Source organism: Pavona decussata, unplaced genomic scaffold (genome assembly GCF_977016875.1).
Source record: "Pavona decussata unplaced genomic scaffold, jaPavDecu1.1 SCAFFOLD_102, whole genome shotgun sequence".
Lineage (NCBI taxonomy): Eukaryota > Metazoa > Cnidaria > Anthozoa > Scleractinia > Agariciidae > Pavona > Pavona decussata.
Genome location: NW_028145517.1, coordinates 7,274,351 through 7,291,089, shown reverse-complemented (window position 1 = coordinate 7,291,089; position 16,739 = coordinate 7,274,351). Strand labels below are relative to the sequence as shown.

At 37.1% G+C, this 16,739-nt stretch overlaps 2 protein-coding genes across 4 annotated transcripts; both read right to left on the bottom strand.

Moving 5' to 3' along the window:
- Positions 1–7,591, bottom strand: LOC146472004 (uncharacterized). Of its 3 annotated transcripts, none has more exons than XM_085120874.1 (2): positions 7,357–7,591; positions 1–498 (listed from the first exon to the last, which is right to left on the bottom strand). In XM_085120874.1, the coding sequence occupies exons 1-2, from the start codon at positions 7,486–7,488 to the stop codon at positions 199–201; spliced, it is 432 nt and encodes a 143-aa protein (XP_084977000.1). In that variant the 5' UTR covers positions 7,489–7,591; the 3' UTR covers positions 1–198. The 3 variants fall into 3 exon arrangements, with proteins under 3 accessions (XP_084977000.1, XP_084976998.1, XP_084977001.1); XM_085120872.1 differs by lacking the exon at positions 7,357–7,591 and adding an exon at positions 2,244–2,452; XM_085120875.1 differs by lacking the exon at positions 7,357–7,591 and adding an exon at positions 1,155–1,603.
- A 4,191-nt stretch (positions 7,592–11,782) lies between these two features.
- LOC146472003 (uncharacterized) lies at positions 11,783–13,919 on the bottom strand. The gene is made up of 2 exons (XM_085120791.1): positions 13,765–13,919; positions 11,783–12,007 (listed from the first exon to the last, which is right to left on the bottom strand). The coding sequence occupies exons 1-2, from the start codon at positions 13,894–13,896 to the stop codon at positions 11,783–11,785; spliced, it is 357 nt and encodes a 118-aa protein (XP_084976917.1). The 5' UTR covers positions 13,897–13,919.
- Positions 13,920–16,739: the final 2,820 nt, after the last annotated feature.

Here is a 16,739-nt window from a genome sequence, read left to right as displayed (position 1 = left end):
GAGAACAAGTTGAAATTTGTTTTCAATGCTTTATTCCCCATGATTTAACACCTAATTGACAGCTAGTTTCCTTTTTATCTCTGAATGCATTTTATCCACGAGTCCTTCAGGCGGGCATAGGAGGTTTCGAAGTGGGGGGGGCGACACCTGTCGTTTTTGTTTCCTTCTAAGCACGCCGTGTAGCATTCGCCGCATTTCTTATTCCCCTTCTTTGTCATGACGTTTATCACGTTCCTTCTCCATACACTCCTCCTTTTCCACTTTGCCGCATTTCTTATTCCCCTCCTTGTCATCACGTTTATCACGTTCCTTCTCCATACACTCCTCCTTTTCCACTTTGCCGCATTTCTTATTCTCCTCCTCGTCATCACGTTTATCACGTTCCTTCTCCATACACTCCTCCTTTTCCACTTTGCCGCATTTCTTATTCTCCTCCTCGTCATCACGTTTATCACGTCCCTTCTCCATACACTCCTCCTTTTCCTCTTCACAATCTTTCTGTTAAAATGGATAAGAAAAATTTATGACCCTGTCAGTAGAACATTCTTGGCGGGATTTGGTGAGTGGACGCGCTACTTCCCTTTAAACATTTGACCAAAGCAAGCTTAAACTGGTTACATAGGTTTCTTTTTTTTCTTTTCTTTTTTTTTTTATTTCAAGTTAAGGGATTTTACAATTTACAAAGCAATTGTAAATGCAACAAATTACAAAATTACAGATGCAACTAATTCGAATTACTAAACAAAGAAAACAAATATCGTCACCAAAAACAGAAAGGTACGAGACTAAAATTTAACAAATAGATTCCATTTTGCCGTGCGTCTGTACTCTGATAACGCACAGATGACGTCTAAACGTGGTGAGAACAAAGAAGTGCGCTACGAGCCGCAGGCGAGTAGCGTGACTGATGTTCTCACCACGTTTTGACGTCCTCTGTGCGTTATCAGAGTACAGACCCACGGCAAAATGGAATCTATTTGTTTTATACAATAACCAAGACATTTCAACACATTTCGTGAGCGAGCATCGCGTTGCCTGAGCTGAGTCAAAATCTTTCCAGGAAACACAGTTTTAGACTACAACACACATGCAATTGTGATCTTCTAAAGAGTATAATCCGAAAAAATTTCACTAACAATATTTTCAAAACTAACCTTTATTCCAGAAGGAAATCCTGACCCCAAAATATTACAGCATGTTAGTCGCTTTATTGCGATTTGTAATCGATTACTCGCCATTACCGGATTTCTATCGGCGACATATTTCGACAAATATTTGCTTCCTTCTCACGTCACAACAAAGTTCTAGCTTTTTTATCCTGGTTGAGGTCACTCTCAACGGTCTTTGTCCAATTTTTTATTGGGCAGTTTTCTTTTCCTGCGAAAATTTGCCTGTGTTTGTCCGCTACTCTCCAAAACAGTTTGCAAAACTTTGTTGACCAGTCACTCTGGCTGGACTCTAGACTCTGATCACGTGCGCCGGTCACACCACTCGATGACGTCAATCGTGCGTCTATACTCTAATCACACACTCCTCTAGACCAATCAAAACGCGAGTTTTACACAGTTCATTGTATAAAAACAAAAAGATCAAGCAAAAAGTATATACATATAATAAAATAAAATCACACAAAAGGTCATACAAAATATTTGATTTCAAGTCAAAGTATTCTACGTTTTACGCTTCTTATACATTGTTAATGCAACAGATTTTGTGAGAGATTATTTTTAAAGCGAGACCATTTCCGTACAAAGACGATGCTTTTCTTTACCTTCACATCACTAATGCCTTGACAGATCAACAGAGCAATTCTTTATCAGTTGATGAAACAACAATGGTGTCAAAAACACCCCTAAATATTTGTGAACAACTTATAGTCATTTTCTCGATATAACAGGTTACCCCTATTTTTTACCTTTAAGTGGCTCTAACTTAAAACAAGCTCGGTGATACCCATTTCATATTATAGAACTGTAATCGGAATGTTTAGGTGCAATTAGCGATGGCCGGCCACACCGGTCAAGTCGTAAACGGAATGTACCAATTTGAAGGATCAATTTGAATTTCTTCAATAAGCGCGTACTATTTTCTGAGTGATTATTTTCAAGATTTTGCAGCAACATCCCGTCAAAATGACGCATTCGATTTACAGACTGACCGCTGTGGCCGGCCAGTTCTGACAACTGGAAGGCGCGCTTAGTTTTTGGAATACGTAGCAAATGAACCGTAGGATCTAAGTTTACCTCGTCAGCGAACACATCCATGATTTCATTTTCTTCGTCATTTAAGATCTCGTCAAGGGCTGGATATGCAAATGCCACCTCTGCCAAGACGAGCGAAGTTCCAAGAAACAGGATTAGTAGCAGAGAATTCATCTTGAGTACAGTGCTTTGCTGTTCTGCTCGGCAATGTGATCGATATAACCTTGTACGCCCTTTTATAGGAACGTAAGACTGACAGCTTCACATAACACAACAAAAGCGCGACAAAAGGTGTCTTTGTTCAAGCAGTGTTTCTTGCTTTGACCACAACGAAAAAAGGAAACATTTTACTTCTGAAAATTGTGTAAACAACGTAACGTTGCTCATGACGACCGCTCTTACTTTAATTTTGGAAAAAAAATAACACTTTAGTTTTCGTAGAAGCCGTTAAGAAAAAATATTAAAATATCGAATGTCTTTTCCTAATGGTTTTGTTGAAACGTAGTAGAAGATCTAAGTGTTCCCTTTTAAGTAAAAGATTATCACCAGTACTTAGACGTGTGAACAGTACATATGTACAAAACTATTGAAAGATCAGTTCACTTACAGTTATGACAGAAAGAATACATCAAATATATCTGTACAAATTATTTCCCAGTCTGCGAGTTATTTCTATTATAAAAAAGCACAAAAGATGTTTACAGTTTTAGGCAAATAAAATACATCTGCGGTTTATTGTTCAGAAGGGAGAAAAGGCGACTTTACAGAATGGTTCATTTTCCATTTGTACGATAAGTTAAAACAGCTTGCAATATCACGTGACAGGAGCACACATTGTGCAGCGTGCTTTTGTCAGGGCAAAACTTACTCACCATAAATATTTTTACAGAGCACGTATTTTTAGATTTTAAAGGGGCGGCGTCGCTTAATTTTAGCATCAGTTTGAAAGGCAAAAATACACCTGTATCAATGACATTGTTAAAATAAAAGTTCGGTTTAGTGCACAGAAACTGGTGTCAACAATCTTTGGCTTGCAAGTCAAAATGTTCTTTCCGTGTATTTTGAAGAAATCACAAAAAAGCGATTATACTTTGTTCTTCCTCTAAGAAATCACTTCGTATTTTAGTTCTGGTGCTCTTAGAGCAATTTCATGTTAGAGAATGTGTGCTTGTCAAATATTTGAGTAGTTTTTACCAAACTACGGCTGAATCTCCGTCACAGCGCCCCTTTAAACTTAACGTTTAATTACTCAGTTGTTAAAACAAAAGAACAAAAATAGCCTCCTTTCTGTCATGGATGAATTAGCAATGCATTTTGTTTGACATTCAAAATGATCGCACGAAGAAATTTACAAGAAAAAAAACTGTACAGTTCAACAAAAATGAAAATTGCCCTGTGACAAGTTTGGACCTGACTCGTGCCCAGTAGTCTTCATCTTTATCCATGGCGCACGAAGCAGGGATAAATGGGTAGCGACAAAGGGAGCGCAAGGTGCCTCACGCTAACTTTTGCCGCGCGCTGTATGAAGACGACCAAACGAGTCAGAGATGGGTAGTGATAACTTTCAGAAGGGTTACGCTCTGTATTTTTATACCAAAAAAATAATATAACTTAAGCTTCATTTACGATTTTAATCCCAGAGAAATGCACAAGATCCAAAGAAAAATCATGTTCAATTCATGTCAAAAGAGAAACGAGGAAGTAACTCTGCTCAGTTGCCTTTGTAGTGTACTTGGTCGAGTAGTTTACATGTAGATAACCAAATATTTGTAGTTACAGTTGAAACTCTGCTAACAGGCACCGGTCCCCAGATGAGGAACAGCTCACATGTACTAAGAAACTGAAATGAATATATACACTTCTTCTTTCACTTTAAACAGTGTCAAGTTGGTGCCTGTATTAAAGAGGTTCGACTGTAAGTCATCCTGAAAATATTCTTGTTTGACTCTGTTCGGTAACCTAAAGTTTGAAATGTTTTTGTCAGTACTAAAAGGATATTGTACTTAACGTTTGGGTTAATCATTCCCTTGGTTATATCTGTATTTGTGCCTCTTAAATTATCAAAGCACGCTAATAACTCAAAAATTAGATGGGCCCTATATATGGTCTGACCTGATCTTGCTTGCAGGATGTTCAACTGTTTTTTTCATTTACAGATCAAAGGATCTCAAAAACCGAAGAGAACGTTTTCTGTCTGAATTCTACAAATTCAGACATTGAAATGTAACCTTTAGAGCATTTTTATTGTAAGGCTGCTCAATTTTCCAAGCAGTGCTGCGACATACCTCGACTGAATTTTAATTAGCCTGACTAAGTTGAGTTAGTACTGTAAGGCGGGTAATGTTTTAGCTAGGATGCTCGGATCACTTGCTCTCCATAAAAACGGGGCCTAAGAAACTTTCATTTTTTGTTTCTAACCACATCGAAAGATTTTGATATATATATTTTTCGCATTAAAATGTTTTCATCTTCTCTCAGTTATTAATGCTATCATTCTCAATGTTTACTTTCCTCATAACTTATTTATTTTTATCAAGACTTCAAACAGGGTCTTCGTGGCCTTTGCGGCAACCGCCCTCGCAAAGGAAATTTGCGCAATAATATGTCAGACGTGAGTAAACTGTTTTTTTATTAAAAATACTGACTAGTCACATATATTACCGCACAAAGTTGCCTGGTGAGTTGTCTCGGCTACAAGAGTGCAAATGAACTAGTTTCTAGTTTTTGACAAAATGGAAATCTTCTGAGAAACGTTTGCCCATCCTGGAAAACGCAAAACTAATAACTGTTGTTTAATTATGAAATAGTTAGTACTGAACTTAACCAGCTGCGAAAAGAAAGCCTGATAAAAATTTAGACTTGAGCGGGATTTAAACCCGCGATACCGGTGCAGTGTTCTACCAACTGAGCTATCAAGCCAACTGGGAGCTGGTCATATCAGTGAGTTGGTAATATACTCGTGAAGGATGAATAAATGAATGTAAATATATGAAATTAAACATATATTTTTAACTGCGGATGAAAGATCCCGTTGAAGCCAGAATTTTCTTTTCAGGCTTTCTTTTCGCAACTGCTTGTGCGTACTAACTGCGAGGATCTCTCTTCTTAGTTGATCTTTCATCCGCAATTCAAAATATATGTTTCATATATTTATAATCATTATCGTGTTTCGTTTAATTAAAATATGTACTTCTGCGCTGAACATTGTGTAATTCCACTGGAAAAATTGATGGACTTTTAATTCAACCCTTATTTTTGCATATCGAAGCACATTATTAATCCGATTGACGGTTGAGAACATTATACTTTGTAAACTTCCATTAGAAATCTTCTAATATGCTTTGTAATTTCACGACAAATTTGCCCATACTGTAGGGGTTTATGTGGAGTTCAGTTTAAAATTGTTTTACGCTTTTATAGCCCGAATCTGTTCTCTATTTTTCATCAAACTAATTTTGATACAATCACCTTTTCAAAGGCATTTTTGTAGTTAAAATGCGGCAAATTCAAACGAAGCTACAGAGACTCAAACTCAACCAAAATCCCACACATTTACTGTAATTTTAGCCTTGTTTCCCTTACAACCAAAATGGCTTCTAAAACAGCGAAAAGATTCACTGTTTGTGATTGCAATTCTTCAAATAAGTTACCTGATTCAAAAACTAGAAACAATTTCTCATTAGTTTTTGTATGGACGGGAACTTTGCAGAAAGCAGTGACTTTTTCAAATAATAAGGTTAGACAGGGAGTAATCCATTTCTGAGGATTTTGGGTACCCGTCTTTTTTTTTTTTTTATCAACTTACATGGTAAAAACTGGTATTTCTTCACCGTGGTCAGTAACTCCTAATCTTTAACCCTTAAAAGGTAATCGTTTTAACTGGAGTTTGTTTTGCGCTGTTGTGATCGTATCTGCGGTTGTTTTGAACTCACAGGAGGCAAACAAGCATGTAGGGACAAAGTTTTTTCCATGCTGACAACATCGTCAAAAAAAACCTCAACCGGGGAACCCTATTTCAGTAGCAAAAGAAGTACTCGACCAATAATGTGTGTTTGGACTGGACACAAAAAAGGTTGTATTGCATCTTATCAAACCCCTTCTTCATAACATAAGGGGTAGAGCATCTCATGGCCACACGAACAAATAGGTCATAAATATATAACACACAGTTTCCTTGTCCTACCAATCAAGCGCTGATCCCTATTTTTATGATAACAGCACGAAAAAAAAAAAAGAAAACTTCAATTTACATATAAACCTGAGAACAAGTTGAAATTTGTTTTCAATGCTTTATTCCCCGTGATTTAACACCTAATTGACAGCTAGTTTCCTTTTTATCTCTGAATGCATTTAAACTTCCGGTAGCTGAGGGGGTTTAGAAGTTTTAGGTTTACACAGTTCGCTTTCTTCATTGTGCTTGCAATTCTTGTAACAAAACTCGCATCTCTCCTCCGCCAAATCGTCACCACCTGCATCCTCCTCACACTTCTCCTTCATCACTTCACATCTTTCCTGTTAAAATGGATAAGAACAGTTTGTGACCCTATCAGTAGAACATTCTTGGCGGGATTTGGTGAGTAGACGCACTACTTCCCTTTATACATTTGACCAAAGCAAGCTTAAACTGGTTACATACTAGGTTTTTTTATCTTCACATCACTAATGCTTTCAGAGATCAACAGAGCCTTTTTTTACCAGTTGATACAACAACAATGGTGTCAAAAATACCCCTTAGCATTTGTGAACAACTTATGGTCATTTTCTTTCAATTTCTCGTCATTTTCTCAATATAATAGGTTACCCCTATTTTTTACCTTTAAGTGGTTCTAACTTATTACGAGCTTGGTGATCCCCATTTTATATTATAGAACTTTAATCAGAATGTTTTAGTGCAATTAGCGATGGCCGGCCACACCGGTCAAGTCGTAAACGGAATGTACCAATTTGAAGGATCAATTTGAATTTCTTCAAAATAGCACGTACTATTTTCTGAGTGATTATTTTCAAGATTTTGCAGCAACATCCCATCAAAATGACGCATTCGATTTACAGACTGACCGCTGTGGCCGGCCAGCTCTGACAAATGGAAGGCGCGCTTAGTTTTTGGAAACTCTTACAGAATACGTACTAAATGAACCGTTGGATTTAAGTTTACCTCGTCAGCAAACACATCCATGATTTCATTTTCTTCGTCATCTGAGATCTCGTCAAGGGCTGGACTTGCGAATGCCACCTCTGCTAAGACGAGCGAAGTTCCAAGAAACAGGATCAGTAGCAGGGAATTCATCTTGAGTACAGTGCTTTGCTGTTCTGCTCGGCAATGTGATCGATACAACCTTGTACGCTCTTTTATAGGAACGTAAGACTGACAGCTTCACAAAACACAACAAAAGCGCGACAAAAGGCGTATTTGTTCAAGCAGTGTTTCTTGCTTTGACCACAACAAAAAAAGGAAACATTTTACTTCTGAAACTTGTGTAAACAACGTAACGTTGCTCATGACGACCGCTCTTACCTTTTATTTTGGAAAAAAAATTACCACTTTAGTTTTCGTAGAAGCCGTTAAGAAAAAAATATTAAAATATCGAATGTCTTTTCCTAATGGTTTCGTTGAAACGTAGGAGAAGAACTAAGTGTTCCCTTTTAAGTAAAAGATTATCACCAGTTCTTAGACGCATGAAGAGTACGTATGTACAAAACTATTGAAAGATCAGTTGACTTACAGTTATGACAGAAAGAATACCTCAAATATATCTGTACAAATTTGTTCCCAGTCTGCGAGTTATTTGTATTAGAAAAAAGCACAAAAGATGCTTACATCTTTAAGGAAATAAAATACGTCTGCGGTTCATTGTTTAGAACGGAGAAAAGGCGACTTTTCAGAATGGTTTATTTTTCGTTTGTGCGCTGAGTTAAAACAGCTTGCAATATCACGTTTCAAAAGCACACATTGTGCAGCGTGCTTTTGTCAAGTCAAAACTTACCCACTATAAATGTTTTTACAGAGCACGTATTTTTAGATTTTAAAGGGGCGGCGTCACTTAATTTTAGCATCAGTTTGGAAGGCAAAAATACACCTGTATCAATGACATTGTTAAAATAAACGTTCGCTTTAGTGCACAGAAACTGGTGTCAACAATCTTTGGCTTGCAACTCAAAATGTTCTTTCCGTGTATTTTGAAGAAATTACAAAAAACCGATTATACTTTGTTCTTCCTCTAAGAAATCACTTCGTATTTTAGTCCTGGTGCTCTTAGAGCAATTTCATGTTAGAGAATGTGTGCTTGTCAAATATTTGAGTAGTTTTTACCAAACTACGGCTGAATCTCCGTGACAGCGCCCCCTTAAACTTTACGTTATTTACTCAGTTGTTAAAACAAAAGGACAAGAACAGCCTCGTTTCTGTCATGGGTGAATTAACAAGGCGTTCTGCTCGACATTCAAAATGATTGCAGGAAGAAATTTACAAGAAAAAAAACTGTACAGTTCAACAAAAATGAAAATTGCCCTGTAGCAAGTTTGGACCTGACTCTTCCTCAGTCGTCTTCAACTTTATACATGGCGCACGAAGCAGGGATAAATGGGTAGCGACAAAGAAAGCGCAAGGTGCCTCACGCTTCCCTTTGCAGCGCGCTGTGTGATGACAACCGGGGACGAGTCAGAGTTTGGAGAGTGATAACTTTCAGAAGGGTTACGCTCTGTATTTTTATACCCAAAAACCTATATAACTTAAGCTGCATTTACCATTTTAATCTCGGAAAAATGCACAAGATCCAAAGAAATATCATGTTCAAATCATGTAAAAAGAAAAACGTGGAAGTAACTCTGCTCCGTTGCCTTTGTAGTGTACTTCATTGAGTAGTTTACATGTAGATAACCAAATATTTGTGGTTACAGTTGAAACTCTCCTAACAGGCACCGGTCCTCATATTACGAACAGTTCACATGTACTAAGAAACTGAAATGAATATATACACTTCTTCTTTTAGTTTAGAAAGTGTCAAGTTGGTGTCTGTATTGAAGACGTTCGACTGTAAGTCATCCTGGAAATATTCTTGTTTGGCTCAGTTCAGTAACATAAAGTTTGAAATGTTTTTGTCACTACTAAAACGATATTGTACTTAACGTTTGGGTTAATCATTCCCTTCGTTATATCTGTATTTGTACCTCTTAAACTACCAAAGCACGCTAATGACTCAAAAATTAGATGGGCCCTATATATGGTCTGACCTGATCTTGCTTGCGGGAGGTTCAACTGTATTTTCCATTTACAGATTAAAGGCTCTCAAAAACCGAAGAGAACGTTTTCTGTCTGAATTCTACAAATTCAGACATTGAAATCTAACCTTTAGAGCATTTTTTTGTAAGGCTACCCTATTTTCCCAGCAGTGCTGCGGCATACTTCGACTGAATTTTAATTGGCCTGACTAGGTTGAGTTAGTACTGTAAGGCGGGTAATGTTTTAGCTAGGATACTCGGATCATTTGCTCTCCATAAAAACAGAGCCTAAGAAACTTTCATTTTTCGTTTCTAACCACATCGTAAAATTTTGATATATAGTTTTTTTCGTATGAAAATGTTTTCATCTTCTCTCAGTTATTTATGCTGTCATTCTTAATGTTTACTTTCCTCATAACTTGTTTATTTTTGTCAAGGCTTCAAACGGGGTCTTCGTGGCCTTTGCGTTAAGTCAACCGCCCTCGCAAAGGAAATTTGCGCAATAACATGTCAGACGTGAGTAAACTGTTCTTTTATTAAAAATACTGATTAGTCGCATATATTACCGCACAAAGTTGCCTGGTGAGTTGTCTCGGCTACAAGAGTGCAAATGAACTAGTTTCTAGTTTTCGACAAAATAGAAATCTTCTGAGAAACGTTTGCCCATCCTGGAAAACGCAAAACTAATAACTGTTGTTTAAATATGAAATAGTTAGTACTGAACTTAACCAGCTGCGAAAAGAAAGCCTGATAAAAATTTAGACTTGAACGGGATTTGAACCCGCGAAACCGGTGCAGTGTTCTACCAGCTGAGCTGTCAAGCCAACTGGGAGCTGGTCACATCAGTGAGTTGGTAATATACTCGTGAAGGATGAATAAATGAATGTAAATATATGAAACATATATTTTCAACTGCGGATGAAAGATCCCGTTCAAGCCAGAATTTTTTTCAGGCTTTCTTTTCGCAACTGCTTGTGCGTAGTCACTGCGAGGATCTCTCTTCTCAGTTGATCTTTGAGCCGCAATTCAAAATTTATGTTTCATATATTTATGATTATTATCGTGTTTCGTTTTATTAAAATATGTACTTCTGCGCTGAACACTGTGTAATTCCACTGGAAATTACGGACGGACTTTTAATTCAACCTTTAGTTTTGGATATCGAAGCACATTATTAATCCGATTGACGGTTGAGAACATTATACTTTGTAAACTTCCATTAGAAATGTTCTAATATGCTTTGTAATTTCACGACAAATTTGCCCATACTGTAGGGGTTTGTGTGGAGTTCAGTTTAAAATTGTTTTACGCTTTTATAGCCCGAATCTGTTCTCTATTTTTCATCAAACTAATTTTGATACAATCACCTTTTCAAAGGCATTTTTGTAGTTAAAATGCGGCAAATTCAAACGAAGTTACAGGGACTCAAACTCGGCCAAAATCCCATACATTTACTGTAATTTTAGCCTTGTTTCCCTCACAACCAAAATGGCTTCTAAAACAGCGAAAAGATTCACTGTTTGTGATTGCAATTCTTCAAATAAGTTACCTGATTCAAAAACTAGAAACAATTTCTCATTAGTTTTTGTATGGATGGGAACTTTGCAGAAAGCAGTGACTTTTTTAAATAATAAGGTTAGACAGGGAGTAATCCATTTCTGAGGATTTTGGGTACCCGTCTTTTTTTTTTTTTTTTTTTTTATCAACTCACATGGTAAAAACTGGTATTTCTTCACCGTGGTCAGTAACTCCTAATCTTTAACCCTTAAAAGGTAATCGTTTTAACTGGAGTTTGTTTTGCGCTGTTGTGATTGTATTTGCGGTTGTTTTGAACTCACAGGAGGCAAACAAGCATGTAGGGACAAAGTTTTTTCCATGCCGACAACATCGTCAAAAAAACCTCAACCGGGCAACCCTATTTCAGTAGCAAAGGAATTACTTGACCAATAATGTGTGTTTGCACTGGACACAAAAAAGGTTGTATTGCATCTTATCAAATCCCTTCTTCATAACAAAAGGGGTAGAGTATCTCATGGCCACACGAACGAATGGGTTATAAATATACAACACACAGTTTGCGTTTCCTATCAATCAAGCGTGGGATCCCTATTTTTATGATGGCAGCAGGAAAAAAAAAAAAGAAAAATACAATTTACATATAAACCTGAGAACAAGTTGAAATTTGTTTTCAATGCTTTATTCCCCATGATTTAACACCTAATTGACAGCTAGTTTCCTTTTTATCTCTGAATGCATTTTATCCACGAGTCCTTCAGGCGGGCATAGGAGGTTTCGAAGTGGGGGGGCGACACCTGTCGTTTTCGTTCCCTTCCAAGCACGCCGTGTAGCATTCGCCGCATTTCTTATTCCCCTTCTTTGTCATCACGTTTATCACGTTCCTTCTCCATACACTCCTCCTTTTCCACTTTGCCGCATTTCTTATTCCCCTCCTCGTCATCACGTTTATCACGTTCCTTCTTCATACACTCCTTTTTTTCCACTTTGCCGCATTTCTTATTCTCCTCCTTGTCATCACGTTTATCACGTCCCTTCTCCATACACTCCTCCTTTTCCTCTTCACAATCTTTCTGTTAAAATGGATAAGAAAAATTTATGACCCTGTCAGTAGAACATTCTTGGCGGGATTTGGTGAGTAGACGCGCTACTTCCCTTTAAACATTTGACCAAAGCAAGCTCAAACTGGTTACATAGGTTTCTTTTTTTTCTTTTCTTTTTTTTTTATTTCAAGTTAAGGGATTTTACAATTTACAAAGCAATTGTAAATGCAACAAATTACAAAATTACAGATGCAACTAATTCGAATGACTAAACAAAGAAAACAAATATCGTCACCAAAAACAGAAAGGTACGAGACTAAAATTTAACAAATAGATTCCATTTTGCCGTGCGTCTGTACTCTGATAACGCACAGATGACCTCAAAACGTGATGAGAACAAAGAAGTACGCTACGAGCCGCAGGCGAGTAGCGTGACTGATGTTCTCACCACGTTTTGACGTCCTCTGTGCGTTATCAGAGTACAGACCCACGGCAAAATGGAATCTATTTGTTTTATACAATAACCAAGACATTTCAACACATTTCGTGAGCGAGCATCGCGTTGCCTGAGCTGAGTCAAAATCTTTCCAGCAAACTCAGTTTTAGACTACAACACACATGCAACTGTGATCTTCTAAAGAGTATAATCCAAAAGAATTTCACTAACAATATTTTCAAAACTAACCTTTATTCCAGAAGGAAATCCTGACCCCAAAATATTACAGCATGTTAGTCGCTTTATTGCGATTTGTAATCGATTACCCGCCATTACCGGATTTCTATCGGCGACATATTTCGACAAATATTTGCTTCCTTTTCACGTCACAACAAAGTTCTAGCTTTTTTATCCTGGTTGAGGTCACTCTCAACGGTCTTTGTCCAATTTTTTATTGGGCAGTTTTCTTTTCCTGCGAAAATTTGCCTGTGTTTGTCCGCTACTCTCCAAAACAGTTTGCAAAACTTTGTTGACCAGTCACTCTGGCTGGACTCTAGGCTCTGATCACGTGCACCGGTCACACCACTCGATGACGTTAATCGTGCGTCTATACTCTGATCACACACTCCTCTAGACCAATCAAAACGCGAGTTTTACACAGTTCATTGTATAAAAACAAATAGATCAAGCAAAAAGTATATACATATAATAAAAAAAAATCACACAAAAGGTCATACAAGATATTTGATTTCAAGTCAAAGTATTCTACGTTTTACGCTTCTTATACATTGTTAATGCAACAGATTTTGTGAGAGATTATTTTTAAAGCGAGACCATTTCCGTACAAAGACGATGCTTTTCTTTACCTTCACATCACTAATTCCTTGACAGATCAATAGAGCCATTCTTTATCAGTTGATGAAACAACAATGGTGTCAAAAACACCTCTAAATATTTGTGAACAACTTTTAGTCATTTTCTCGATATAACAGGTTACCCCTATTTTTTACCTTTAAGTGGCTCTAACTTAAAACAAGCTCGGTGATACCCATTTCATATTATAGAACTGTAATCGGAATGTTTAGGTGCAATTAGCGATGGCCGGCCACACCGGTCAAGTCGTAAACGGAATGTACCAATTTGAAGGATCAATTTGAATTTCTTCAAAATAGTGCGTACTATTTTCTGAGTGATTATTTTCAAGATTTTGCAGCAACATCCCGTCAAAATGACGCATTCGATTTACAGACTGACCGCTGTGGCTGACCAGTTCTGACAAATGGAAGGCGCGCTTAGTTTTTGGAAACTTTTAGAGAATACGTAGCAAATGAACCGTAGGATCTAAGTTTACCTCGTCAGCGAACACATCCATGATTTCATTTTCTTCGTCATTTAAGATCTCGTCAAGGGCTGGATATGCGAATGCCACCTCTGCCAAGACGAGTGAAGTTCCAAGAAACAGGATCAGTAGCAGAGAATTCATCTTGAGTACAGTGCTTTGCTGTTCTGCTCGGTAATGTGATCGATACAACGCTCTTTTATAGGAACGTAAGACTGACAGCTTCACATAACACAACAAAAGCGCGACAAAAGGTGTCTTTGTTCAAGCAGTGTTTCTTACTTTGACCACAACGAAAACAGGAAACATTTTACTTCTGAAACTTGTGTAAACAACGTAACGTTGCTCATGACGACCGCTCTTACCTTAATTTTGGAAAAAAAATAACACTTTAGTTTTCGTAGAAGCCGTTAAGAAAAAATATTAAAATATCGAATGTCTTTTCCTAATGGTTTTATTGAAACGTAGTAGAAGATCTAAGTGTTCCCTTTTAAGTAAAAGATTATCACCAGTACTTAGACGTGTGAACAGTACATATGTACAACACTATTGAAAGATCAGTTGACTTACAGTTATGACAGAAAGAATACTTCAAATATATCTGTACAAATTATTTCCCAGTCCGCGAGTTATTTCTATTAGAAAAAAGCACAAAAGATGTTTACAGTTTTAGGCAAATAAAATACATCTGCGGTTTATTGTTCAGAAGGGAGAAAAGGCGACTTTTCAGAATGGTTCATTTTCCGTTTGTACGATAAGTTAAAACAGCTTGCAATATCACGTCACAAGAGCACACATTGTGCAGCGTGCTTTTGTCAGGACAAAACTTACTCACCACAAATGTTTTTACAGAGCAGGTATTTTTAGATTTTAAAGGGGCGGCGTCACTTAATTTTAGCATCAGTTTGAAAGGCCAAAATACACCTGTATCAATGACATTGTTAAAATAAAAGTTTGGTTTAGTGCACAAAAACTGGTGTCAACAATCTTTGGCTTGCAACTCAAAATGTTCTTTCCGTGTATTTTGAAGAAATTACAAAAAACCGATTATACTTTGTTCTTCCTCTAAGAAATCACTTTATATTTTAGTCCTTGTGCTCTTAGAGCAATTTCATGTTAGAGAATGTGTGCTTGTCAAATATTTGAGCAGTTTTTACCAAACTACGGCTGAATCTTCGTGACAGCGCCCCCTTAAACTTAACGTTTAATTACTCAGTTGTTAAAACAAAAGAACAAAAACAGCCTCCTTTCTGTCATGGGTGAATTAACAAGGCGTTATGCTCGACATTCAAAATGATCGCAGCAAGAAATTTACAAGAAAAAAAAAGCTGCACAGTTAAAAAAAAATAAAAATTGTCCTGTAACAAGTTTGAACAGTGATAACTTTTAGAAGGGTTACGCTCCTGTATTTTTATACTAAAAACCTATGAAATTCAATGCAATTCCATCAGCTGCATTAACCATTTTATCTCAGAAAAATGCACAAGATCCAAAGAAAAATTCATGTTACAAATCATGCAAACAGCAAAACGTGGAAGTAACTCTGCTCAGTTACCTTTATTTCACGAACCCTTTCTGTGCTGGGGGTTTCAAATTTTCAATTGTTTTACTCTCCCATGAGCGAGTGCTTTGTACATGATATGATCACACGACGTGCGATGTTTGATTCTGCAACGCCCACAACCTAATTTGTCTGACTAAAAATTATATTTGTGAATGTAGTGTACTTGGTCGAGTAGCTTACATATAGATAACCAAAGAATTGTAGTTACAGTTGAAACTCTCCTAACAGGCACCGGTCCCCATATTACGAACAGTTCATGTGTACAGAGAAACTGAAATGAATATATACACTTCTTCTTTCACTTTAAACAGTGTCAAGTTGGTGCCTGTATTAAAGAGGTTCAACTGTAAGTTATCCTGGAAATAGTCTTGTTTGGCTCAGTTCAGTAACCTAAATTTGAAATGTTTTTGTCACTACTAAAATGATATTGTACTTAACGTTTGGGTTAATCATTCCCTTGGTTATATCTGTATTTCTGCCTCTTAAACTACCACAGCACGCTAATGACTCAAAAATTAGATGCGCCCTATATATGGTCTGACCTGATCTTGCTTGCGGGAGGTTCAACTGTATTTTTCATTTACAGATCAAAGGCTCTCAAAAACCGAAGAGAACGTTATCCGTCTGAATTCTACAAATTCAGACATTGAAATGTAACCTTTAGAGCATTTTTTTGTAAGGCTACCTTTTTTTCCCAGCAGTGCTGAGACATACTTTGACTGAATTTTAATTAGCCTGACTAGGTTGAGTAAGTACTGTAAGGCGGGTAATGTTTTAGTTAGGATACTCGGATCATTTGCTCTCCATAAAAACAGAGCCTAAGAAACTTTCATTTTTCGTTTCTAACCACATCGAAAAATTTTGATATATAGTTTTTTTCGTATGAAAATGTTTTCATCTTCTCTCAGTTATTTATGCTGTCATTCTTAATGTTTACTTTCCTCATAACTTGCTTATTTTTGTCAAGGCTTCAAACGGGGTCTTCGTGGCCTTTGCGTTAAGTCAACCGCCCTCGCAAAGGAAATTTGCGCAATAATATGTCAGACGTGAGTAAACTGTTCTTTTATTAAAAATACTGATTAGTCACATATATTACCGCACAAAGTTGCCTGGTGAGTTGTCTCGGCTACAAGAGTGCAAATGAACTAGTTTCTAGTTTTCGACAAAATAGAAATCTTCTGAGAAACGTTTGCCCATCCTGGAAAACGCAAAACTAATAACTGTTGTTTAATTATGAAATAGTTAGTACTGAACTTAAGCAGCTGCGAAAAGAAAGCCTGGTAAAAATTTAGACTTGAACGGGATTTGAACCCGCGAAACCGGTGCATTGTTCTACCAGCTGAGCTGTCAAGCCAACTGGGAGCTGGTCACATCAGTGAGTTCGAAATATACTCGTGAAGGATGAATAAATGAATGTAAATAT